A 24,302-nucleotide genomic window follows, 5' to 3' on the forward strand; every position below is an offset into this window, starting at 1 on the left:
CACGAAGCAATTAGCGTCGTTTTCACGATGTTACTGCCTAGGATTTTCCGCCCCATAGTGGCCCATCCAGCACCTCTATCTACATCATTGACACGCATCGTATTGCCAGTACGGACCCGATATCTCTCCACGACGACGATACAGTCTAACGATCCGATCACCGAGCCTGTCTCTCCTCCCTCCTCGGAATCAGACACACCCGAGACACAGCCAGAAACACAGCCGCAGGAGAAAGTCTCTTTACCCTACTTCGTTGGCAGAAACAGTCTCAACAGTCTATCGGTCTATCACAAGAATAAACGAGGTGGAAATCTTAAACTTACATTGGTGAAGAATGGAGAGGGGGACCTCCGTGCTCTGAAGCAAGATATTAAGGAGGCCTTACGGTTATCCGATGGCGATGTGACTCTGAACAGTGTAACCAAGCATATCATAATAAGAGTGAGCTCGTCCTATTGAAATCGATGGCATTTCATACTAATGATAATTCGCTAGGGCCATAAGAAGCTGCAAGTTCTCGACTTCCTTGAAGCCATGGGCTTCTAAAGAATGACTACGAACTTAAAGACGGGTCTCAGAATTAGAATATGTCGAGCCAACGAATGGGTAAGGCAAATACAGGATGAAAGGGTCTGGGCTGCGCGAACATGGATGCGAATTAAGAGGTGAACCAGCACCAAGGCAACCAATTATACCCCTCTAGATCCAGCAGGATTAGAGCTTTTCACCCGGTGGTGTATCTAGGGGTTTAGCATGTACAAATAAGAATGTACAGATATTCATGAGCCAAAAGAAGCTTATGTCTAAGTTTCAGAAATATACGAAACTGGTCTGATCTGCTATCTTGGATATGTCGTTTGTTTTACTCAATCTTTAGGAATAATCTCTCAAGATTAGCTTACGACGGTACCATATATTCCCTCTGGCCTTCAGTACAATATAGCACCACAATCGACGTTTCATCAAGACCCAATTCCTGCTTCGCGTCCGCACAGGCCCTCTTAAGCGCAGCCAGCGTTGCGGCACCGCAAGGTCCAGCAGGAATGCCACGGGCACTGAGCTCCTGAACTGCATTATGCGATTCCAAGTCACTCACTACCACACCAGCATCCATGCCGTCCCTGAGTATCGGCCACGCTGTATTAGATAGAATCCCGCAGTTCATCCCACACATGATGGTATCCTCCGTCAGTACCGAAACGCTTTTTCCTGTTTTCAGCGACTGGAAGAGGCATGCTGCAACGGTAGCCTCAACACCTAGAACTCTTGCCTGCCCTGAATCATTTCGCCGAGTACTACTTTTAAAATGTGCCGTGACAGCCTCACCAATAGATCCAGCGCCCACAGGCACAATAGCGTGAGTAGCCGCTTTTCCGCCCGTCAGCTCAAGGACTTGGCGGTCCGACTCGGCAAGCATCGTGCTATAGCCTTCGACAAAGTACTGTGGGATAGTATCGTATCCCTCCACGCTAACATCCAGTATTAATATCGTGTTTTCCCCAGCTTTTGCCTCCTCCAACACGACGGGAATCACATCGTCGTAACTTTTATCAAGTGCTATGACCTCGGCTCCCTCGCCCCTTATCTTGGCGCGAGTCTTCTCGTCCATCAATGAAGGGACAAATACTCTCGTCGGGATCCCCATATGCGCCGCTGCCATGCGCGCCACCGCTCTGCCGCAATTCCCCTCTGTTACCGTCACGATCTGCAATCCTGATTCTCTTGCTTTTGAGCCAACTTCTGCAAAAGAAACCCGACCATCTGAGACTGGTAAACCAAGATGCAATCCTATGGCGCGGTACACGGCCCACGATGCCCCTAAGATCTTGAACGCCGGCAGACCGAATCTGTTTGACTCATCTTTCAACAGCACATGTCCAAGGCCCAGCTCTGTTGCCAGGTCTGTCAGGCTATGCAGTTTTGTCTCGTTATACTCCGGAATCGTCTTGTGGAATGCGAGGACGGTTGACTCGTGGGTTCCGCTTTGTGCGCCGTCATGATTATATACCCACTCTCGTGCTGGGGAGTTTAAATATATAAACGGCGACATGGTTTATTCAAATATTGTATTCAAGTAATCGCTTGGGAGTTCCTTATAGTTATTGCAATAATTGCAAGTTAGGGGGGTCTATATAAGTATCGACGACTGTTATATATAGGTACCTATCTTTAAACATCAAATTACGAAAATTGGTCGCCCAAAGCGCCAAAGACCTATAGATCTGACCGACCTCGGATCCCAATGAATTTGGGAATTTGGATGTTGTATCAATGTTGGAGAAATGGGAAGTAGTTAGCGGGCGTTGCCATCCCACCGGCCCGCTTACCAGTCTCACGATTACGGTATTGGAAGTACGCTATCCCCCACCCCTCCTCAACTTAGCAAGAAGCATGGTCGACTACATACAGGTATACATCTCTAGTCGAATTCTTGGCATTTCTCTAGTAGAACATCAAGGGCTAAAACAGAGCGCGTCTCAAACAGGAAGCTATCGATCCACTCCGCTTACTGTAAAAGTATCCTTATATAATATGGACGAGAAACCGATGTTTGCAAAATAACTAGAAGCACGTAATTCCCTACTCTATAAGTCAGGAGAAAACTTGTTCATCCGCACAATTAACGAGAGCCTCTTCCCGGGGTTTTCTCACGAAGAGGGGAACCGATTTTGTCTATATTTAGAATGAAACAAGAGAGACAGAAATGATATTGCACCACAGAGGTATTTTAGTACGAGATTATGAATGCACGTGAGTAAAATATCCCATGCGGGCCATACCGTACCTCTTCCTTGGTATTCCCTATCTCCCCTATCTTCCGGCAAGATCCGGCCATTACCCCCTGACCAGGCCCACCCGAAAACCTAAAATTGACCTCAAATCCCATTCAATATTGCAATGATAAAGCGGGTACATGCAAGTACGTGTATAGGTACCTAGTTAAATGAATATCACAAGAGGGAAAGGAGGATGGTTGGACGTGAGATGTGATGATCCAATGCTTATTAGACAAAGGGCTGCAGAAAAGGGGGCATGTTGCAACTTGAATAGATCGTGCTACTATGTACGCGTGTAATTAATAACACAAATATGTTTACAGGAGAAGTGACTTGAAATAAAACATATAGTATAATATATTATAGCTATAAGAGAGACTCGTCAATACTACTAGTCGTCCTAACTGTTCCTCCCGTTGGTAACTCAAATTTAGAATCCTGCTAAACTCAAGAGTTGAACGGCCATTACATACGGACGACTTCGTCCTAGTTGTTATGGATACTTATCGATACCCTGCAACAACTACATTTGCAGCCGCAATGCCCTTCACATGAGCTCGAGTCGCTGCAGAGACCGGCACAGTAGCCCCCACACCAATCCCTACAGCGATGACAGCATCCATGCGATGGGTATCTAGTTCCTCCACGCCCTCTAATACCTCGACTTCCATGTCTCCTTCTCTCGCCTGAAAGACCAGGAGGACCTCGAGGTCCCTGAGGTCCCTGTACACCTTCACGACTAGCTATGGTCAATAAAAGGGATACGATTATAGCTTCGGAACCAAACTACTAACCCGCGTGGTCCTCGCTCGCCTGCTCCGCCATCTCGACTATGATAACGTAAGTATAAAGCATAGTTAAACATATAGATAGTAATTACCCTGGTAGGCCTGGTGGCCCTGGCGCTCCATCGCGACTATTGGAAAGTCAGTGTAAAAAGTTCGATCACGCCCTCGGAGAATGATACTAACCCCGGTCTACCATCAGCACCATCGAGGCTATGCGAAGGTTAATAAATATAATGAAGCTCTAGGAAGTATGTTCGTACCCCGGTGCACCATCAATGCTGCTTAAAAGTTAACGAAAGATACAATCAAATCCTAAATTGAGTAGACACTTACCCAGGATCTCCAGGCGGTCCACGAGGGCTTTTCAAAAGTCAAAACCTAGAGAGGGCAAGAAGATTTCAAAGGATCATACCCTGGTAGTCCGGGAGGTCCTGGAGGTCCATCGCGACTATATCAAGATCAATAAGAAGACACGACCAATTAAGGAGCCATGTTTCTCACCCTGGCAGGCCTTGAGTTCCATCACGCCTGTATGAAGGTTAAAAAGGGGTCATAACTAAGTCCTGGAAGGATGGTGCTAACCCTGGTACACCTTGAATTCCATCTCGACTACGAGAACGTTAACAAGAAACTACACATCTATGGATCTCCTAAAGGGGTAATACCCGGCTTCGCCATCATTACTTTTCTGAGGTTAGTATTACAACACAGCAAATTTCGACAATGCTAACACTCACCCTGGGGGACCGGCAGGGCCGGGGGGGCTGTGCCAAGATTAGTAACACCTAGAATTGAGCTTTCAGAAAACAATACCCTTGAGGTCCTGGAACTCCATCACGGCTATGGAAAGGTCAGTAAAGAAACGAATGAGGCTCTAAGGGGATAATACCCTGGTACACCTGGAAGGCCATCGCGGCTGCATGAAAGTTAGTGAAGAGACGTAATCGACCAATGAAGGGGGAGTACCCTTGCGGTCCTTCATCACTACTTGAAGGTCAGCAAAGAACGCAATGAAGCTTTAAGGTGGTTTTCTTACCCTGGTTCACCCGGCTCGCCTTGAAGACTATTTGGATGTTAATAGAAAAGCGTGCTCATGAATCCTTGGAGGATATTACCCTTGTGGTCCTGGGAAACCATCTCGGCTATGGAATAGGTCAATGGAAATCATGACGAAATTATGATGGGACAATACCCTGGTACGCCTGGGAGACCATCGCGACTGCATGAAAGTCAATGAAGAAACATGTAGGCCTTTAAAGGGGCAATACCCTGGTGGTCCTGGAGCACCATCCTGACTATTTAGAGGTTAATAAAAGAACGTAATGAAGGTTTGAAGTGATCATCCTACCCTGGTTCACCCCGCTCCCCTGGAGGACTATACAGATGTTAACGAAGAAACACATTCATGGATTCTTGCAAGATATTACCCTGGTGGTCCTCGGCACCCATCGCGGCTATACAAAGGTCAATGAAAGAAGAAGCATGAGTATATCCCAAAGGGGCAATACCCTGTAAGGCCTTGCAGTCCATCGCGACTATTCAGAAGTCAATTAATAAGCCTAATCGTCTTTTGGGGGGATTATCTTACCCTTGGGGCCCTTCAGGACTATCTACAAGTTAGTAAAAAGAGCTATAACTAGATTTTCAATGATTGCTTACCCGATCTCCCCTGGTACCCCTTGCTCTCCTCTTTCTCCTTGTTGCCCCTGTAACCCTCGCGGCCCTACTTCCCCTCTGTCTCCAGGAGGTCCTCTTAATCCAATAGGCCCCCTCTCGCCAGGAGCTTGTAGAGAAACTACGTTAGTACCATGATCATGATATAAAGCACAATGTTGAAAATCCTTTCCCGGAGTAGAATGGCGCATACGGAATCAGGGTCAGAGTTAACATAGGAATTAAGGAGAGCAAGATCTGAATGAATGAAAGAGGGATCTCACGGCCGGGAGGGCCAGGAGGGCCAGGAAGTCCCTGGCGGCAGGACCGGCAGTTGTGATGAGGGGGGCAAGGGGCCGGCGGCGGACAAGGAGCTGGCGGTGGGAAAGGAGTCGGTCCAGGGACTGGTGGGCATGGTGGATGTGGTTTGGAACATTTCGATGATGTCTTCCTGGGAGTGCGTCTTCGGCAGCAGAACCACCAACAAAGAGCAAGAAGCAGAACCGCTATCCCGAAAGTTACACCGAATATAATTAATGCCGTATTAGAGGAGTCGCCACTTGAACCAGCCGGTGGAGGGGCCGAAGTCGTTGTCGATGCTTCTACCGTTGCAGGAGCCGGCTGGCAACAATCCGACGTCTCCTCCTGTTGAGTATTGCCTAGAGCAACAACAGTAACGCATGTGCTCCCATCTTCTGTTATAGTAAGGGTCATGAACTCACCCCTCACCTTGACCTTTAGTTCGTCATCCAATATTCTCGAAGGTAGCTCGGCAGGCGATGATATGGAGATCTCTCCGGATGTCGGTCGAGGAAAGGGGATAGGCAAGCGGGTAGGCGAGCGGGTAGGACGGGTAGGACGGGTAGAACGAACGGATAGATTCGATATAACAGCCATGGTGCTTGATGCCAAATAGCAGAAGAAATTGAAGCAATAGAAACCGTTCTTAGAAGAATCGTAACTACACCTGGCATTGCTCTCTCTTCTCGTACTTCCCAAAACAGCCGGAAAATATCTCGAATTAGCAGAAGAGCGTAGAAATAACGCCGCTACCCGATGCCTCGCTTTCCATCGCTCTCTCCCCACTCCGACTGCGTCTCCCGAATAGCCTCCACAAGGTACCCCATGCTTATAGTAAGGAATTATAGCAATTTGTATCTGCATATTGAAAGCCACAATCTGAGTCCTAGACACGGCATCTTTATCAGCGCCGTCATCGCCGAGTAAGGCTCCAAGACGACGCGAGCCAACCTCAGCGATGCCCGAGTGACCGTCGCCATGCGTGCGATGACTATTCGGAAAAGTGCATGTCCGTAAGGGGCAGTCGTATATCAATTGAGGCGTCGTTGCATCGTTGGTACACGGAAAATAGCAAGTGCATCGTGCATGCCGCACGAGGCCTCGAATCATGTGTGGACCCGATCTGTCAAAGGGTGGTCGCATACAGAATGAATGCGCATCAAATTTCTTTTCGTCTTTCTTTTGCCGATAGACTCGCAGATTTGGAGTCGCTCCGTGACTGGTCGGCGAGCCTCGTTTGACGTCGCACGGGAAACCGCGATAACTAACAATGCCATGGTTTGGGGGGCTACAGATTGCGTGGCAAGCTGATATGTGCGAGATCAAGCCCATTTCCTGGGGACTATGCACGCGGCCGTCATACCCGCTAAATCGGCCAGATGCCATTGTGATCGGTAACAACTCGAATCGCAAACGCCTGAATAAGAACCCCGGACGATCTTCTCTTTCTAGGTCGTAAAGTGCGTTTGCTCCAATCTGCATGGTAAGCGTGATTAGGCATATTATACGAGTATTATACTGAAGCTGAAAGTGGGAGGGAGGGAGACCGGGAAGCAAGCGGCTTGCCTAAAGTACATGCTTGGTTCTATGCATGATAGAAAGTGTAGGTATTTGTAATATGAAATTGGCTTTTAGAGTAAACCGTATGAAGCTGATCGTCATTTTCGACTGCCTATTTCTACTAGAGTACGGCCCAGGGCGTACTTCCTGTCTTCTACATGATACCAACTACGATCCTTCTAGGCGAAATCAATTTTTATTTCTCGATGCTCTGTATAATAAATTAGTTTTCTGAGGAACTCCATTTTCTTGACGATAGAGAACTGGGTAGCTGCTCAATCGGAACTGCTCACCTATGGAATCACAAAATATCAAACCGAGGTGGGAGCACCACAGCTTCGGTTAGCCACCATAATCCTTCTCTAGAAACAGGGAGGGTAAATTTTCTCTGCATACAGTAGCAAGGTAGATTATAATGAGCGATGTAGAACTGCCTTTGTTCATCCTCATCTGGCTCGTGAGCTCTGAGGAACGCCTCGCCAACATCCATATATCCGGGTATATTCTGAGATTCACCTTTGAGAGTATTCAGCCTTGATATCCGACCACGAGCGAGCCTATTCTTCGTAGCGACGAATTGATTCCAGAACTGGCGGCGCTTCGAAAAGATGGCTTCAGCTCCCTCTAACGAGCATACGTGCGTAAGTTGCATACGCGGCACATTCCACCGTTGCGTCGTGTTATTATGGGTGCTAGACATAAGTTTCGAACGTTCGCTGCAGATGCGGCGTCGGGTGTGAATGGCTGCGTAGTCAAAATAGCGGCAGTGACTGAGAGCAGACCCTTCCCGGTTACGACTTTTGAATGCCTTTAAGTCAGAGTATGGAGAATCGACGTAGTCATAAAATTCTGAAAGTTGGGGGATAAAATCGGCCTCGTCTACGGATACACATACGTGGTAGTCCCTAGTGTTAACAACCGTACTAGCCCTACAGCCGCAGGCTGTACCATCAGAACGCTGGACAAAAAATAAATCGTTCAAGTTAGGGAGTAGCCTCAATATCGTCAACAGGTCCGAAGTACCGCCATAAGAATCTTGCATAGCTGAGAATCCGCTTCTAAGGGCCAGCCTCTTGACACGCTGTAAGTCCATAGGACGGAATAAGCTAACATCCCATCCCTCGCCTACAAGTACATTTTCTATTTCTGGTGAGACGTAGCTGATGAGAAGTGTATCTCGTTCGAAATGGAACCATGTCCGTGGTTCGTCCGTGCGGGTACCGAACACTAATTGGTAGCCGTAGCTCTTAAGCATTTCGCGAGATTCGGACCAGACATGTAAGAAGGGCGGAATTGGCGCGGAACTATAGAGAGAGGCACTTCGCGCCATAATCCATGCCACTTTAGGGTGATCTGCAAGCCAGGTTGAGGGGATTTCCGGTGTGTCCTCGGTAGGAACCCAGGGCAGATAGCGGTCTTTGGTGGAAGTGAAGCCATAGGCTTCTAAAAGTGGCTGATTATGTGAGCGTAACCTCGAAGCAATGGCCGGAGCCCAATTATGGGCGAAATAAAGAAGATCAGGGTGCAGCTTGAATTGAATTGGTGTAGTTCGACATGTCTCTGTGAATTCCTCGAGTTTGTCATACCAGGCGGCTGATTCACGTCCGACTTCCTCCACGCACACCACCCGGGGCGGTGTAGCCAAGATGTAAATTTCTCGTCGAATTTCCCGAGGCAGAAGACCAAACAGATGGAATTTGGCTTCACTTTTAGGAGTGACGCCCAGATTGTCAATGATAGGAACGACACGATCCATGTTACAAAAGTCGGATGAAGTTGTAGCTGTGAAAATTCCGTGTTTTCCACCAGTTAATTAATGGCAGGGTTTTGTCAAAGCTCCACCCTCCGCAAATCATTCAGCCACACGAGACCCCGCATATTGCATTCTGAAGAGCAACCCGAATTGTAGAGAATGCTAAATACGATGAATCGAGTGAGGTTCCAAGATGGAACAAATTGGAATGAGATTTAATACCTCAAAGTGTTATTAGAGTTTTAAAGTTATACGCTTCTGCACAAACGTTAAGGCCTTTACGTCATTTGCTTCGGGCCGTGCCGTGCCGGCTTGAAACATACTTCTCTAGGTGCCTACCTAGGGGATTTAGTCAAGCACGACCACGACCTCCTGCATTGACGATGAGGCTCTACTCAGCTCATATCCCTGCTAGCGGATATTGGAAAAACATCACATGCGCGTCATATGTGAAACACTACCATATAACATATATCTATACTTACTTACCTAGGTATTTAATCTATCTCATTGAATGAGAGACCCTTCTCTCGGCACATGCGCATCAAGGGAGGCAGTCTTTGAGCAAAATGTTCTCCTCCGGTGCCTTAGTCGGAGCCCGATCCCAAAGAATCATCTCCGTCTTCTCCGCTGTTTACTGTATGCATGTTCCTAGGCTCCCTAACAGCGGCAGCACCCCGTTTAAGCATCCCATTTCGATAGGGACCTAGGAGATATTCAACGTCGGACTCAGCTAGATTTCCTATATGCCCGGTACCACATATGGTAGCCTTTTGATCAAGCTTTCCGACAGCCTTACCAGGGACCTGAATAGCCTTAAAAAGGCTATTAAGGGGCGATAGCGAGGTCTACGATAAGGAATCTCAGCGATACCATTTCATGGCCCATTCATGAATGCTAGAAATGAAGTGTCAGCTTATGTTAACACCGATTAGGTACTTAATATTAAAATTGCTCTTAGGGGAGCCTAAAGCGTCGTTAGTCGAAATTCGCAGTTAGGCATTCATAATCTAATACGGTGAATAATCTTCAAGTTGTACTAATACCGAGCTTCTTCCATAGGTGAGTCTTGCTTTAGCTCGGAGTCAACACCCGGATAAACGAGATTACAAATGTGCCAAAGTCAATAGTAAGTATGCATACATAGTATATATAAACAACCCATGAGCAAAGTTATAGATATTAATGGATTATCGCTTGAGACAAGTCGTAACTAGGTAATACCAACGTGAGGTTCGACCTCAAGGTCTATAGGCTAAGTACATACAATAGAATAGGCCAAGATCATAGGTAAATGTTAAAGTCCCGCTAACAGGTAGATACCCAGTCCCAGGTATATAACTTGTAAGGTTGCTGGACCTCGAAAGACGTCTTACGGGCGATGATGGCCTCGATGGAGATATTGCTTGCTGCCCGACTCCGCCTTAACCCAAGAAAACTGGAATCCCCCGCTACTTCCAGTCATATCTCTGTTTCTTGAGTGCCCCGAGTATCGAGGATATCCAGACTGTCCAGATGGTCCAGAGTACCGGCAGTGCCCAGAGTACTGAGAGACCGAGTCGTCGGGACGGAGACCGCCTCTCATCGCGGGTCCACTCACCGCGCTCGGCACGTTCGTGGGAGCGTACTGCGAGTTCACCACAGAGCATTGTTCATCGTCGAAGTATTGGTATGCCATTCCAGCCGAATGCGGTTCAGTGTCATACGGCCTAGTCGCTAGCCCAGCGTAATACTCTCTAACTTGATGTACGCCGAGTGGTTGTGCTGGTGCTTGGCCCCCGATCTGGGAATCCCCACACCCAAACTGACTTCCAGCATCTGCTGGCTGAATGGGAGGCATCCTACTTGGCTGATAAGATGGCGTTGCGTATGTTGGAGGCATGGCGGCTACGCTTCCATCAATCGATCCACGGTGACTGCTGTGGTGTCGAGTGCTGCCTGAACTCTTGTGCCCAGGACGATAATTAGGATCATAAACAATCGAAGCCTTCGAACTTCCTTTACGGCGTTCCATGTACATATTTTTTGATTTGTCTTTCTTGTGGTTGCTGTGTTTCGTGCTTGAGCTTCTGTGGCTATCACCACCGCTCATAATGCCCCCGTATTGTGCTAGGTGATTATTAGTATAATTGTCTTAGAAGGTTTAAAATACTATCATAACTTACACATAGTATGAAATTTCCAGTGAGATACCAATAGCTGGAGTTGATGAGCGTGTAGATTTAGCAAAAGGAGAAAGAACATAGCTAGATAAATAATGATCCTTGAAATAGATTTTGAAGCCTCACTGGAAGCAGTAATACAGTCGGAGTGCAGAAATAAACATGAAGATGACTACTATGTGCTCTGGTTATTTACTTAGGTTTGTGATTCACCATTAAACTTGTAGCTTCAAGGGGGCATATGTTGCTGACATCTAGGTAAAATGTCACACATGTAAATTTTTCATGGGACAACTTATGGATAATATGTGAATCTCATACTTAGTACTGCTAGAGTTAGTACATATTTACCTTTACAAATAAATCGTGACTTGATATTTGGAAAGTTGCTTCACAATGTTCAAACACAAACTAACAAAGCTCCCCATTTACCTATAGGCCGATGTTTGTTGGAACTTTTAGTCATCTAAGATCTACCAATGTTTACCACTTATTCACATTTCGTATTCATGTTAAAGATTTTAAATATTTACAATGTTATCAACTAATGACTGCTGACTTGACCTATATATAATTAATATGTTACTTGGGTGATGAGCTGCATAACGTATCATTGATTGAAAGGCAAGAGTTATTCAACATGAATTTGACAGGACGAGGAATATATTTCTATAATCGAGAACCAGGAAGTCGATATGGTGTGTACTTATTGGGAAAAGAATCTTATTCTCATAAAGTACCTCCTACCTAGGTATCTACTGAGATCGCTTAATGTACTAATTCCTGACACGATAAATCTTTCTTAAGGGGTTTGGCTCTTTCCTCTGTTTGTAACCAACAGTACGTCCTAACTAATTTACAATTAGTCAATATCATCCCTCACAAGTTAAAGGCATGCAATAATAGATTATAGGGCACTTTAATCTAATTCCATGTTCGATTTACAGGACAGTTCAAGGTGAATATGTGATGGTATCACGAGAACGAGGGGGAGCTGTGATCATTCGGATGCATGTTATGTTTCATGCCGATACCATAGCTACCTATTGATCATGGGGTATTTCCAGAGTTTGGCTAACCTATGACCTGCCCTGTAGGCCATCAACTCCATAGCAATGCAAAACACAACAGAGATGTCACTGCCAAACGCCAAATGAGATAGCCGTTGCCATATGTACAAGTCCACCCGAATTTGATAGTCCCTATCTCTTGAATGTGTGGCTCTTGCCAGCCTTCTCCCCATGCATCTTCCTTGCCGGCCTTGGGCCCTCGGCAGTCATTCCGTAGGGGTTGAACTTAGGTGCCTGCGGAGTACCGTTAGTTGCTCTCGTAGCATTAAGGACTGACTTCGCTTTGCTGTAGTCAAAAGGAGCACCATCCGAACCCTCGCCTCCATCGTTCGCGGAAACCTCAGCTGCGTCGGCGGCCGCTTCTTTCTGAGCACGCTTGGCTAGCTTCTTAGCTCGACGTTCCTCCTTGACGGCTCGTTTACGAGCCTTCTCGGCGGCTTTCTTGGACTTCTTGTTTTGCCATCTCTGCTCGTCGCTATCGTCCGTATCGGGAACTGCAATTTCCTCGGCATTAAGAGAATCGTCTGGCTTTGGTTCTGGATTAGATGGCGTGTCGTCGACTTCGCCTGAGTCTGAATCGGACATCAGGTATGTCGCTTTACGCTTCAACCCAGCTTTGAGGGTAAATTCCTTGTCAGCAGGAGGCGCAACCTCCGCTGGCTGTTCTAAAGAAATAACATCTTCCTCTTCCGTCACTGGTCGCTTTTCTCGCGTGACTGCCTCTTCTATTAGTTTGCTTGACTTCACAAACTTAGCCCAAGGCAGCTCAAACTGCACAATCCTTGATGACGTGATAGTTGAAGGCTCTTCCCAACGACTGCTCATTGGAACCTTGCCCCATAGTCTCGAAGTCTGGGAAACAAGGTCTTGGGTCCCTAGAACTTCCGCGTCGTCCTTTCGTAGTTGAGGGAAGACAGACTTTGCAACTTCGCCGATACCAATTGTAGATGACACGTTGTTGCTGCGAATGACGTCGAGAACAGAAGGTCCATTTACTCCATCCGCTTTGGCCTTGTTAATGATTTTGGATAAGTTGAAGGCTTCCCGCTTGGTGATGGGCGCCGAGGAGGGCTCGAGAAGGCCGAGGAGAGCCTTGGCATCCGGAGGCATGCGCCTAGCTATGTTGAAGAGTGTCGACATGTTCATGATATATACTGTGCTCTCATCCTCCCGACGGGCTATCTCGTCCCGCCATTTATGCACAGCTCGAAAAACAGCGAATTGCTCCTTTGAATATTTTCCTGCAGAATATCTGATGAGCTGGTTGAACCAGCCAGAGGGACCTTGGCCACTTTCAGCATCATAGCCGAAGGTCTCATGTCGTCTTAAGGAGGTCTCCTTGGATTTCTCTAGGACTTGGCGGATCAAGTCCTGTTCTGGGCCGTTCGAGGACTGCTCTAACAATTCATTGCGCATCATATCGTAGACGTAGAGCAAGTAGTGCGTGTCTGAGCGTGCATAATAAAACATCTCCTCGGGTATTGGACTATTATCCTCGTTAGTAAGGACTAAAATCACTTCAGAGGCGCGATGTTATCGTACCGTATTCTCCAATCAGCCAGCTGATACTTCTTATCCGCATCAAAATCGACGAATCTTTTGAGTAGGTAGGCAAGACCCCTGCTAGGGTATTGTAGTGCCACTGCGGCTTCAAAAGTGTCGAAGAGTCCAACGATATAAATGCCGCAATCTCGTTGTAACCAGATAATATCCATATAGGCACCATGAAGCACCTACATACATTAGTTATATGAAAAATTGCAAATGGTTGACTTGGACTGGGCTAACCTTGAGTATCTTAGGATCAGCGAATACCTCGTTCAAAACCTCTAGCTTGCGACGCCATGGTTGAAGAGTGTCGACAATCCAGTCCTTTTCACGCGTACTGATTTGCATCAGTGACAACAGGCCTGTGTATGTCCTGAAATCGTGATGTTCTGTGTCGATGGCAATTTCCGTAGCCGACTTAAGTTCTTCGAGCATATCCAAAACGCCCTCGAAGGTATCGACAAATGTGGCTGCCGTCGTTTCGACGGGTTGGTATTGGATAGGTTCCCTGGCCTGGAAAACGGTGTCAGGGTATTCATATTCAAGAACCTCGGCCTCATAGGGATGTTTATATCTATATATACCGTTAGCTTACCATACAGACCCAAGCTCTTTAATATATACAGCTGGCGTGTTCCGACCCTTTCTCTTGGTCTCTCTGAGGAAGGAGTAATGAAGGAAATGGCCATACTGGGTTTTCTGGTTCTCATCGTTGAACGTCTGTAGACTATCTTTGAGAGAGACGAGTGCATGAGGCTTAGCAGTGAGTATGGGTTTCCAGGGCGAAGTACAGAAATTGTCTGGCTTGACTTCGAATGAATCTTGTGGTTTGGTTATATCCGCACGGCGCATGGAATTTTCTAAAGTTGTCGATCGGAATTTCTTCGATGATTGGCCTGGCTGTTCAACTGGTGCAGCTTTTCGCTTGATAACACCGGTGTATTCATCTAAGCAAGTATCGGCTTTCTCTAGTAAGGTATCAACCACATCCACGATGCGCGACCATTGAACATCAATCTCGTCGCTATCTTCGATACTCGGGGCTTTTATATCGGTAGACTTGGTAGAAGACTTGAGGAGCGACGAGGCTAATGCTAGCAGGCGACCGGACGTATCGTCTAGTTGCTCTTCAACGTCAGGATTGCTCGTTCGTTGGAAATTAACATCTTCGGCAGCTATTTGGTTTGTGAGTCTCGTAGTTGCGACCAAAGCAGACTGTATTTTATCCTGTATGGACTTGAAGTCCTGAGATGAACCCATGGTGGCTAATCATCAGCCGACAGCGCGACAACAATAAAGTTGACAAATGTGCCGAAGTTGATGATGTTTTTGGGAGTGAATGCGCTGGACTGAATTCAAAAAATTCAAGCATACGCCTGAAAGGTCTTATCGATAACGTAAGTGCTGCACCTTCCTATGTAGCAAGGTGGACGTGCTTTCCTTGTACCGTCACGTTGTGTGTGGATGCCTTGAGCACTAGCGCGATATATATTACCCATTCGTTGGTTGGACTATGGACGTACATGCATACTAAGGTTTTACCCATCAATTCACTATTTCTATCTTACATACAACAAGATATCTTCCCTTAGCTGGAAGACTCAGAACGATTTACACATCATAAAGAATTTTGGTCCAAGTATAACACCATTCAACGAAATGTCCGCTTCCCTTGCACCTGAGTGCAACGAGGTGAAAGAGTAAGCAAATAGAGATTCCATGTCTTATATCCTTTGAGACGTCTCATCAGGAAGCTAACCGGCATAGACGATACGATGCTTGCTTTCTTAAGTGGTATAGTGAGAGTGTGTTTTGAATTCTTATTGTTTCCGTGTTTCTATTCAATCTCACATCGCTTTAGAATACCTCCGAGGCAACGGAAAAGCAGACGACAATGAATGCTCTAAGCTCTTCAAAGATTATCAAAAATGTCTCCAGGTAGGCAGATGTTCAATACGCATATTTGGTCTAACATGGATATAAATCTTGTTCACTTACAAGATTTCGCCACTAACCACGGACTCACTCAATAGGTTGCCCTGAAGGAACGGGGCATAGATAAACTTCTAGAAGAAGCACGCAAAGATACCAAAGAGAGTGACGCTCTCCGCATGAAAAGGAAATAGAAATAGAAATAATTGAGCATCAGAGCCAGGACCCATCAACCAGCCGTGCCGCAGAAGGTGTGCCGAAATTCCGAATCACACCAATCGATACAGAATTAAACTAGGTCAGATTTCATCTAGGATCTTGGAAGTCTGGGCCTGCAGATACCCGCGAGCCGTGAGGCGTAAATATGATCTTGGCCAATGTCATCATCCCGACCAACCCCGCATGGTCAGTCTGGTGGGATCTGGCGGGATATAATCGTCTTTAAATTTGTTTCAGTCGTTGATGCTTAGCTCAGCCTTATCACGCCTGCACGCCGCAGCTGAGAATGGCGATCTTTTACGGAAAAAGATGGGGAAGTGAAGATGAAATGCAGGGCTCATCCACCAGCGTAACCGTTACACGTTAGCGAATTGTTGTAGCCTAATGGAATTGGGAATTGGAGAGCGCTCGTATTCATTACCCTGGGCAACCCTACTCAGCTCTTACCATTCAAATGTATAAAACCACAAGAAGCCCCCGGATTACCTCATAATCAATCCAGAACTCTAAAAACACCAAGAACTTACACGATCAATATATGTTTTGGGGGTTGTTCTTCTATGGTGGTATAAAGTTAAAACAACCAACCTTCCGTTCTATTGTAACTTTTCCGCCCAGTAAAGGCAATAGACTCAAGGCGTTCGATTACCTTTTTATTCATCTCGCTCTTAGGTATTCAAAATGAATCAACATTATCGATCAACAGAATTATACGGGCTTGACAACTTAATCTCATCATTGAAGGTAAAAAGACACGATACATGAAGAAGATTGGAAGCCGCTCCGGTGGTGGTTTAGTGGTTTCTTTAGTGGCACCGATCAGCAAATCAGAGGGCGGAATGGTTACACAACCCACACTTCGACGTCAGGGCCGTGGATCCCGCTATTTAAAACCCAAACGCCCTTTAACGATTTGGGGAATCCACGTATATCGATAATCGATAAACTAAAATGTGTACACGCAATACCGCAATGCAACCTTCTGCAAGTCCAACCCAGAGCAGAACTGCAAGGGGCAGCAGCAAACAACGTCCACTTCCAAGCTTCGACCTCGATTTTAACCTCGATCTTTATCTATTCCTTATTTCCCTATTTCCCACTTCCCACTTCCCACTTCGTACAGGCTACACAGTTCTCACCTCTTCCCTCGTCAACCCTCAAACCTCGTCGCTCGTTACATCTGCCAATCATTACGCGACGCCCCGACGACACTAACACAACGCAAATAACTCGGTCCTCAGACACTATACGACAAGCCCCGTGCGACGACAATTACGAGACCGGCGCAGACCTTGCAATTTTGACCGAACGAGGATTATCGAATGCAATAACAACAATATACTCGGCGATCGGGATAATCCATTAGTTGCGAAAGGGAGGAGAGTGAGTGTAGGCGATGCGACTCGAAAGAGCATAGTTACCGATCTCCTACATGCACCCCTTCTCCATACTCACCCTCGCGATATTCGTAGCTGGCTACATCACTGCTCGATGGGATCTAGTCACTCGACTCTACGAATTGACCATCTTCGCTTGGGATAAGGGTGTTATTGTGAGCAGATCCCCGTCTCCCTCGATGCTTCCGACGTGTTATATGGAGGAGGATGCTATACCGTAGCCCACAAGCCGTGCTGGCTTCGTAGGAAACGAATAAGGATAATAAACGTAGTCAGAAACCCTGTCTAACTCTTTTATAGCTTCGCGCCGGCCAGGGATTTGCCTTCTTAAGTCTTGCTTTCGCCATAATATTCATACCTGTACAACATATCGCTGGAGTCGAGGCCGACTTGGTAATACATAAAATCCTCTTTAACTGAGACATCCCCGACTGACCGATATGCCCGCAGCATCCGCGATCGCCTAGCCTTGGAATTTCGGCTCGAGAACAACTCCGGCGCAGAGGCTCCTTCTAGGCGGAGTGCTCTGACGCTGGCTCATGGTCATGCCAGAGTGCGATGGATTGATGAGGGTATTTTGGCCGATCGATATTCCCACATCTGACGTCCCAGGTGTCATCGTCGGCTGGAGAAACTCAACCCTAGATGTTGTCGTCGTAGCTGTCTTAGATCATGTCGATGTAAGCAGTTCGCTTCTCATCACCCCTGGTCTGTTGCTTATATTGATAATACTGTAGCCAAGAAGTGTTGAAAATGCTTTGAAGACGGGCATTCTACTACGGAGTGCCCCTCATCCAATCCCCCGGATATTCGAGCTTTGCGGACAGTCGTCGATGCATGTTCTTGGCATTACGAATCACATTCCCGATTTCGAGCCGGACCCATCATGGGTACGGGCCACCACAAGGCCGTCGCAACGAGTGCCTAAGATCACCTGTCCAAAAGCGTCGAGTATACAGATTACCTTATTCGAGAGACCAATTCCACTTCGGATGCAATATATATCGCTAAATCCCATCGCGCTCTCGCTAGCTGATAAGGAAGACCGTGCATTGTATCATGCATATGATAGTTCTGAAGCCGAAGACGAAAAACAGGACCAGAAGAATAAGCAAAAGCGGCGTTTATTGGTTGATAAGCTGAATAAACATTCGGTTATGAAGCATGCTCCGTCCCAGAAAGACAGGGCGCTTGGCAGAATTGTTAATCAGATCAACTGGGCATGGGAATTGGAACATCTGCTGCAGAAAAATGTGCCACTCATTGGTACCCGTCCTAAGCGCACTCTCAGCGTATCCGAACGAGTGGTGGAACATGCCACAAATATGAGAGACTACGTGATTCTGTGGATATGGGACATGATCATTCTCTACGCGTTTCCTATAATCCGCAAGATTTTCGTACTTTTCCTCCTTGGCCATCGGATCGCTGCCGAAGCGCTGTTGTTGATATTGGAGTGGAGAGCGCGGCCAAATTCACCTGCGCTGAAAGACGTATCTGCGACGGCCCAGCAAGTGGAGATACGCCTCCAGCAGTTTTGCTATTGGCCTATGCAGTATGTCAAGCTTCGCCTACGCAAGAACGACTGGGATAGCGTTACCACTAGTCATCCGGACTACATACGCTTCTATAATAGTCTTTGGCTTGTCGCCAACGACGTCATTATGGGTATTGCTCTTGGCTCGTACATCATCGACAACGCAGAATGGGTAGCTGATACGATCAGCATGCTCCTAGGAAGGTATACTATCGATGCGCTTCAGAGTAGTATATCGTGGCTTATGGGCTGGCCCGCTGGTCTGAAACTAAACAGTGAACTGGCATTATTCTTGGGCGACTTGTTCCTTTGGGTTATTGATCATTGGTCAAGTTGCATCGGGACTTTACAGCCCTTATTGCCGCATATCGTTTGGTTCATCGGCTTTTCTAGCTTTGGCGGTGCCAGCATGCCTATCGCCCTTTTCTCCGATCTACTCTCAGTACTCACGATCCATATTTATTCCTTCTACCTGGCCTCGGCACGCATATTCCACTGGCAACTTACGATCCTGCTTTCCCTTTTCCAATTATTTCGAGGCAAGAAATACAACGTACTACGAAATCGTGTCGATGCATGCGACTACGACCTCGACCAACTTCTCGTCGGTACCATCTTGTTCACGCTTCTCTTTTTTCTGCTCCCCACTGTTGTCGTGTTCTATCTCAACTTCGCCCTTGCGCGCATGGTCATTATATCGTTCAAGGCTATTTTCGACACGCTGCTTTCTTGTCTGAACCATTTCCCACTGTTCGCTTTGATGCTTAGGGCAAAGGATCCTAGGCGTCTACCGGGTAGGTTCATTTCCAATTCTGAGCATGAGATTGCCTCATTACTAATCATAACCAGGCGGCATTCGTTTTGAACTTCGAGATACCCCAGATAGATTTAGTATTAATTCCGCTACGTCACCCCTACCAGTACATTCGCAACCTACCTCGGTTATCTACCTTAAGGTGTGTAATGTCTTCATCTCCATATTATAATAACGAAGTAATAACAGAGTATAGCCTATCCCTCTTCCATTCACAGCTATGTTTCGCCAATACTTCCAGATGGGTAGCCGTATCCGCAAACATTACTTATCACCCCGGGTACTATTCTGTTTAGTCACTGGCCGATTTGTCCCTCCTATCCATCGAAAGGCCCTATACTCTCTACAATACAGCATGCTTCCTGCGCGCCGAGCCGGTATCATGGAGATGTGGGAGGCGTTGAATTCGCTGCCTGCCAAGAAGCGGCCCGTGAATGTTTATCCTTATGCGTTTCCAACAACTCCGACGCTTAATGGAAGGAGGCACATGAACGGGCGCAGCGGGCGAGGTTTTTAATGATGAACAGGGAATTGGGGCGGCGGGGGTGTGTATAGGGATCGCGGCGTTAAAACGTGTACTAAAATAGGATAGATGGGTAGATCGGGCTCTGGTGACGGGTTATGATTTTTCTTGTATAGATGGGCTAATCCCAGAGCGAGTCTTTGAATGCGATTGATGATTGTACCAGTTTTAACACAAGTTTTATAGAAAAAGCTGCGTCTTGTATGATCCGGGTTCGATGTAAAAAGAAGTCGATGTCCGCGATCGCTCAGCGAAGTATCCATCTTAATTGTCATTTAGGAGTCTTAAGAAACATCTCACACGTCTTATGATTCCTTTTCTTTGCCCCGATGATAAGTCATAACTTTACGAACATACGAACAGCCAGACATTTACTAAGGTAGGTGCACAAAATATTAGGTTTATTACTATAGTAATGTTTGTTGAGGCGAGTTTAGATATTTACTCCTAGCTGGTAATTCCATTTATTACGATATACGTACGACCTTGACATGAAAATCCCATATTTACAGCTGGTTCCTAATAATGAGATCGATTGGCGATTGTGCCTTAGATTATAACACGACGGAAAACATCAAATGAATATCCAATGCGTGGTATGTGTGTAGTGTGAAACGTATTTTGAGTATCATTACTTGGCGCAAACGCCGCCGATGTGTGTGATGAGTTCTTCGATGCGATACGGTTTTGTGGTTACGCCGTCCTATATCTTGATATTAGCACCATCCCTATTCTTGTACACCATGCCTTCTAGCTTTCACTTACCATGCCAACTTCGATAGCACCGCTAACCTGCTTACTGCGCACGTTGGCCGTAACTCCAAGAATCGGGACGTGTCCAGGGAGTTCACCTTCTGCCTCGAGTCTCCGAATCTCTTTGGTAAATTCGATTCCATCCATAACTGGCATCTCAATATCGCACAGAATCACATCAAAGTGGTTATGTTCGTAGGATTTGTCGGTGCCATAAGTTGCTTGTACGGCGTCGAGAGCCTCCTGTCCATGATTGGCAGACTTAACAAGGAAATCCCGATTACGCAATTGCTTGCACAGCACCTTTTGATTAACCAGATTGTCCTCGACCACGAGCACCTTGAGATGCGATTCCTCGGACCCTGAACTGCCCGAGCCCTTCGGAGTCTCCGGGGTGCTACTACTCCATTCAAGTTCCTTAGATGTCATCGGCGTCCCGTCGGGTGTGACGCTGAGTGACCGGTTTAGTCTGATAGCTTCTCTAGGCGTCGGCGCCAAAGGTGGTGTATTGCACCTCCGGGTCTTGACGTAAAACGCAAACGTGCAGCCCGAACCGGCACTACTAGCCATACCTATTTCGCCTCCGAGCATCTCCGTTATCTGACGAGCGATGAAGAGACCAAGACCCGAACCTCCATATTCTATATGTGTTTTTGGAGATGCTTGAGAAAAGCGGTTGAATATCTGAGCTGTCTCGTCCTTGGTTAGGCCCTTGCCCGTATCTTTGACGGAGAAGGACATGAAAACATCTGAAGTCGAGTCGCAGAAGTCTTTGACATCAGATACAGGAGTAACGGGCGCATATCGATGAGGGACGAACTCTACGCCGAGTTCGTTTTCGAGCGGGCGGTGCTCATGAGCAGCTGCCGTGACGACGATCCTCCTCGCTGTTGACGTCTTGGTGAACTTGATGGCATTTGTGACGAGGTTTATTACAATTTGGAGAAACCTGTTGGGGTCGAGGAGAACCCAGTCAACGTCGAGTGTGGAAAGCGAGCTATCCCCTATGATTAGCAGCTTGATATCCGTCATTTTCAGCTCAGCGTCAAAAATCTTCAGGGATGAGCGGACAAGTCCCATCGGCTGGACTGGAATAGGGGACACAACAAGTAGATCAGAATCCAATTTGGAAACCGTCAGAACGTCGTCAACGATCTGCTTTTGATGTTGCACGCAGTATATGATCGTACTTGCAGCATCCAGCGCATTTCCTATCTGCTTTTTGACCGCTTTTTCCTTTCTGGAGTGGTGTGGATTATGGGTTGATTGATGATCCTTGAATTCCCAATCTAGCGCATGAGCAGCTCTCTTCATCGACTCGACTATCTCTTCGCTGCAGTGTAGGACGGCCGATAGAGGGTTTCGAATTTCGTGGCTAATCATGTCCATGAAACGTTCCTGCTGTGTCTTCGACCTGATAGCTTCTTCCATTTTATCCGTTAGGACCTTGACGGCCATTTTCTGCCCACTGATGTCGGTTACCCAGAAATCCATATAGTCGACTGTTCCATCCTCTTTGAATTGAGAAAACCCTGTAGCGACGACGTATGCTCCGTTGGTAACGGTTTTATCACCGCCTGAGATAGTATATGTTTTGTTGACTAGCTGAAACTCGACGGATTCAGGTCCAGGATATTTTTGAAGTCGAGAAAACATATCCTTGTAGCCTTGTACATGGTCCTCTCGAATCCACGGCAGCCATGGGCATGGGCCTTTAGGAATAGTACCCTGGGTGAAGCTATAAATCGCGAGCCAGGCCTTGTTTCCATATTCGACATAGCCCTCACCATCTGTCCGACAAATCCCAAGTGGGCAATGCTCCGCGTAGTTCCGCCACTTCTGCTCTGATTCTTCGAGCTCTTTTGAACGAGAGATCAGTTGTTGTTCGGTCCATTTAAGCTCGCTGATATCCATCGTAAAGATCATGACGCTTTCGACTTCATCCCATTCATTTAAATCCGAATAACAAGCGCAAATGCCTGTACGATGATCCGAAGACATGTGACCTCGACGGAAGGGTTCCTTGGAGCGAATTTGAAATGTCCCCCCTTTCTTCTCGTTGAGCACCTTCTTTTGCCATTCTCGGAGTAGTTCGGCATCTTCTGGAACGACGCTATCGAACCAACTCAGATCTTCCTGATCTGCTGGGCTCAACCCGGAGAATTTATACCATGCATCGTTTGCATATAGAATCTAACAAGGTGTCAGTCTGAGCTCTTAGCCGGCTCACATTAGTATGTTTACATTACCTTGCCATTTACATCGCTAACGGCTAAACCTACGATGGACCACTCCGCGAACCGTGAAAATCTCATATCGCTCCTCCTACGATCCAGCTGAGCTCTCTTAGCTAACTCGTTATGGCGGGCAACTTCTTCCGACAATCGCGCTCGCGATATCTGTGGCGCCGCAACATCTGCGATGAGCTGTAGGAACTCACAAAACTGGGAGCTATACCTCCTGTAGGGATTTAGACCAACGACCACGAACGCTGCTATCTTGCCATCATCTTTGATGGGTACGATGGCGAACTGTCCAGAAGATAATTTGTGTCCCTCGCATTTAATACCTTTAAGGAGATGATGTAAAGACGGGTCGCTAGCCTCTAATATCAACATCGAGTCACGCCGAAGCGCCTTAAGCATGATTGGAGCGAACCCATCGATATCGCACGACAGATCGATATATTCTTTCCCCAACAGACCACGATCGTCCACGCCAATGCTTCCCTCCAGATGGCATGGGTAGCTAGGATTGCTTGGCTGATCGCTGATACTCAGCTGCGCATCCAGCGAATACAACAACGCAAAGGGGATATCTTTATCATTATAGCTGATCCCTGTTAGCAACGTACTCCAAAGATCTTTCATATTGTTCGCCGTTCCGGTATGACGACACACGCGCTGGATGCATTCGTTTTGTCGCTGTTGAATAACCTGTTCTGTCCTGTTGGAGGGGATACCGTACGATCCTCTGACAATCCCGTCATCATCGGTAACCGGAATCAACTTCCAGTCGAAATAATTCTCTTCCTGGTGCCCGTCTGCCCCGATTAGAATCCTGGTCCCTTCACAGGCTTCCGTGCAACATGTTTGACGTTGCTCGGTAATTTTCTCAGCTAACTGTTGCCAAATAGTAGAGAAAACACTACATGCGTCCATTCCCATGGCGCACGGGTGTTTGCTCCCCAACAAGGGTAGATAAGCTTCATTGTAAATGATACAGGAAGACTCCCCCCAAAATAGCACCGCCGGGCTTGTGTCGGCCAAGAGAAAGCGAGACATATGGCGAAGTACCGAGTCCCAATTAGCTACTGGCCCGATGGAAGTCTTGTTCCAATCGATGCACTGGAAGAATTCCTGAATGGGCGCAACCGGTGGCGGACTGGGCTTGGGAATGCCTTGTTGCTCAGTTCCCCGGGCTGCTCGGGATGCTATGGCGAGCGTTGTTGGGTCATGTTCTTGCACTCGGGATGCTTGCCCTCCGAGGCGCGAAGGTGGCGATCCATCCTTCGGG

At 47.1% G+C, this 24,302-nt stretch overlaps 7 protein-coding genes across 7 annotated transcripts; 2 read left to right on the forward strand and 5 right to left on the reverse strand.

Annotated features, from left to right (window-relative positions):
- Positions 1–27: 27 nt before the first annotated feature.
- On the forward strand, positions 28–546 carry F4807DRAFT_465349 (mitochondrial large subunit ribosomal protein-domain-containing protein; the record flags this gene model as incomplete). The annotated part of the gene is made up of 2 exons (XM_048002266.1): positions 28–441; positions 496–546. 2 exons carry the CDS (start codon positions 28–30, stop codon positions 544–546), a joined length of 465 nt encoding a protein of 154 aa, XP_047849226.1.
- A 132-nt stretch (positions 547–678) lies between these two features.
- On the reverse strand, positions 679–2,423 carry F4807DRAFT_320157 (tryptophan synthase beta subunit-like PLP-dependent enzyme). The gene is made up of 2 exons (XM_047995149.1): positions 2,168–2,423; positions 679–2,098 (listed from the first exon to the last, which is right to left on the reverse strand). The coding sequence occupies exon 2, from the start codon at positions 2,048–2,050 to the stop codon at positions 899–901; it is 1,152 nt and encodes a 383-aa protein (XP_047849227.1). The 5' UTR covers positions 2,051–2,098; positions 2,168–2,423; the 3' UTR covers positions 679–898.
- Positions 2,424–3,075: 652 nt separating this feature from the next.
- Positions 3,076–7,148, reverse strand: F4807DRAFT_319874 (uncharacterized protein). Its single transcript, XM_047995148.1, has 22 exons — positions 5,503–7,148; positions 5,225–5,348; positions 5,154–5,171; positions 5,074–5,100; positions 4,993–5,019; positions 4,914–4,940; positions 4,834–4,860; positions 4,758–4,784; positions 4,681–4,707; positions 4,602–4,628; positions 4,532–4,549; positions 4,455–4,481; positions 4,379–4,405; positions 4,303–4,329; positions 4,231–4,248; positions 4,148–4,174; positions 4,067–4,093; positions 3,978–4,013; positions 3,749–3,775; positions 3,658–3,693; positions 3,572–3,607; positions 3,076–3,516 (listed from the first exon to the last, which is right to left on the reverse strand). The coding sequence occupies exons 1-22, from the start codon at positions 6,998–7,000 to the stop codon at positions 3,264–3,266; spliced, it is 2,388 nt and encodes a 795-aa protein (XP_047849228.1). The 5' UTR covers positions 7,001–7,148; the 3' UTR covers positions 3,076–3,263.
- A 231-nt stretch (positions 7,149–7,379) lies between these two features.
- On the reverse strand, positions 7,380–8,834 carry F4807DRAFT_454430 (uncharacterized protein; the record flags this gene model as incomplete). The annotated part of the gene is made up of 1 exon (XM_048000576.1): positions 7,380–8,834. One exon carries the CDS (start codon positions 8,832–8,834, stop codon positions 7,380–7,382), a length of 1,455 nt encoding a protein of 484 aa, XP_047849229.1.
- A 3,004-nt stretch (positions 8,835–11,838) lies between these two features.
- F4807DRAFT_445952 (ribonuclease H-like domain-containing protein) lies at positions 11,839–14,934 on the reverse strand. The gene is made up of 4 exons (XM_047999771.1): positions 14,303–14,934; positions 13,852–14,185; positions 13,606–13,796; positions 11,839–13,549 (listed from the first exon to the last, which is right to left on the reverse strand). Exons 1-4 carry the CDS (start codon positions 14,869–14,871, stop codon positions 12,196–12,198), a joined length of 2,448 nt encoding a protein of 815 aa, XP_047849230.1. The 5' UTR covers positions 14,872–14,934; the 3' UTR covers positions 11,839–12,195.
- A 2,548-nt stretch (positions 14,935–17,482) lies between these two features.
- On the forward strand, positions 17,483–20,132 carry F4807DRAFT_320204 (Gpi1-domain-containing protein). The gene is made up of 5 exons (XM_047995150.1): positions 17,483–17,552; positions 17,610–17,839; positions 17,897–19,490; positions 19,546–19,652; positions 19,707–20,132. Exons 2-5 carry the CDS (start codon positions 17,699–17,701, stop codon positions 20,025–20,027), a joined length of 2,163 nt encoding a protein of 720 aa, XP_047849231.1. The 5' UTR covers positions 17,483–17,552; positions 17,610–17,698; the 3' UTR covers positions 20,028–20,132.
- Positions 20,133–20,664: 532 nt separating this feature from the next.
- On the reverse strand, positions 20,665–23,953 carry F4807DRAFT_454433 (uncharacterized protein; the record flags this gene model as incomplete). The annotated part of the gene is made up of 3 exons (XM_048000577.1): positions 20,665–20,736; positions 20,799–22,979; positions 23,036–23,953. The coding sequence occupies 3 exons, from the start codon at positions 23,951–23,953 to the stop codon at positions 20,665–20,667; spliced, it is 3,171 nt and encodes a 1,056-aa protein (XP_047849232.1).
- Between the last annotated feature and the right edge of the window lie 349 nt (positions 23,954–24,302).

This window comes from Annulohypoxylon truncatum (genome assembly GCF_022578515.1).
Source record: "Annulohypoxylon truncatum strain CBS 140777 unplaced genomic scaffold F4807scaffold_52, whole genome shotgun sequence".
NCBI lineage: Eukaryota > Fungi > Ascomycota > Sordariomycetes > Xylariales > Hypoxylaceae > Annulohypoxylon > Annulohypoxylon truncatum.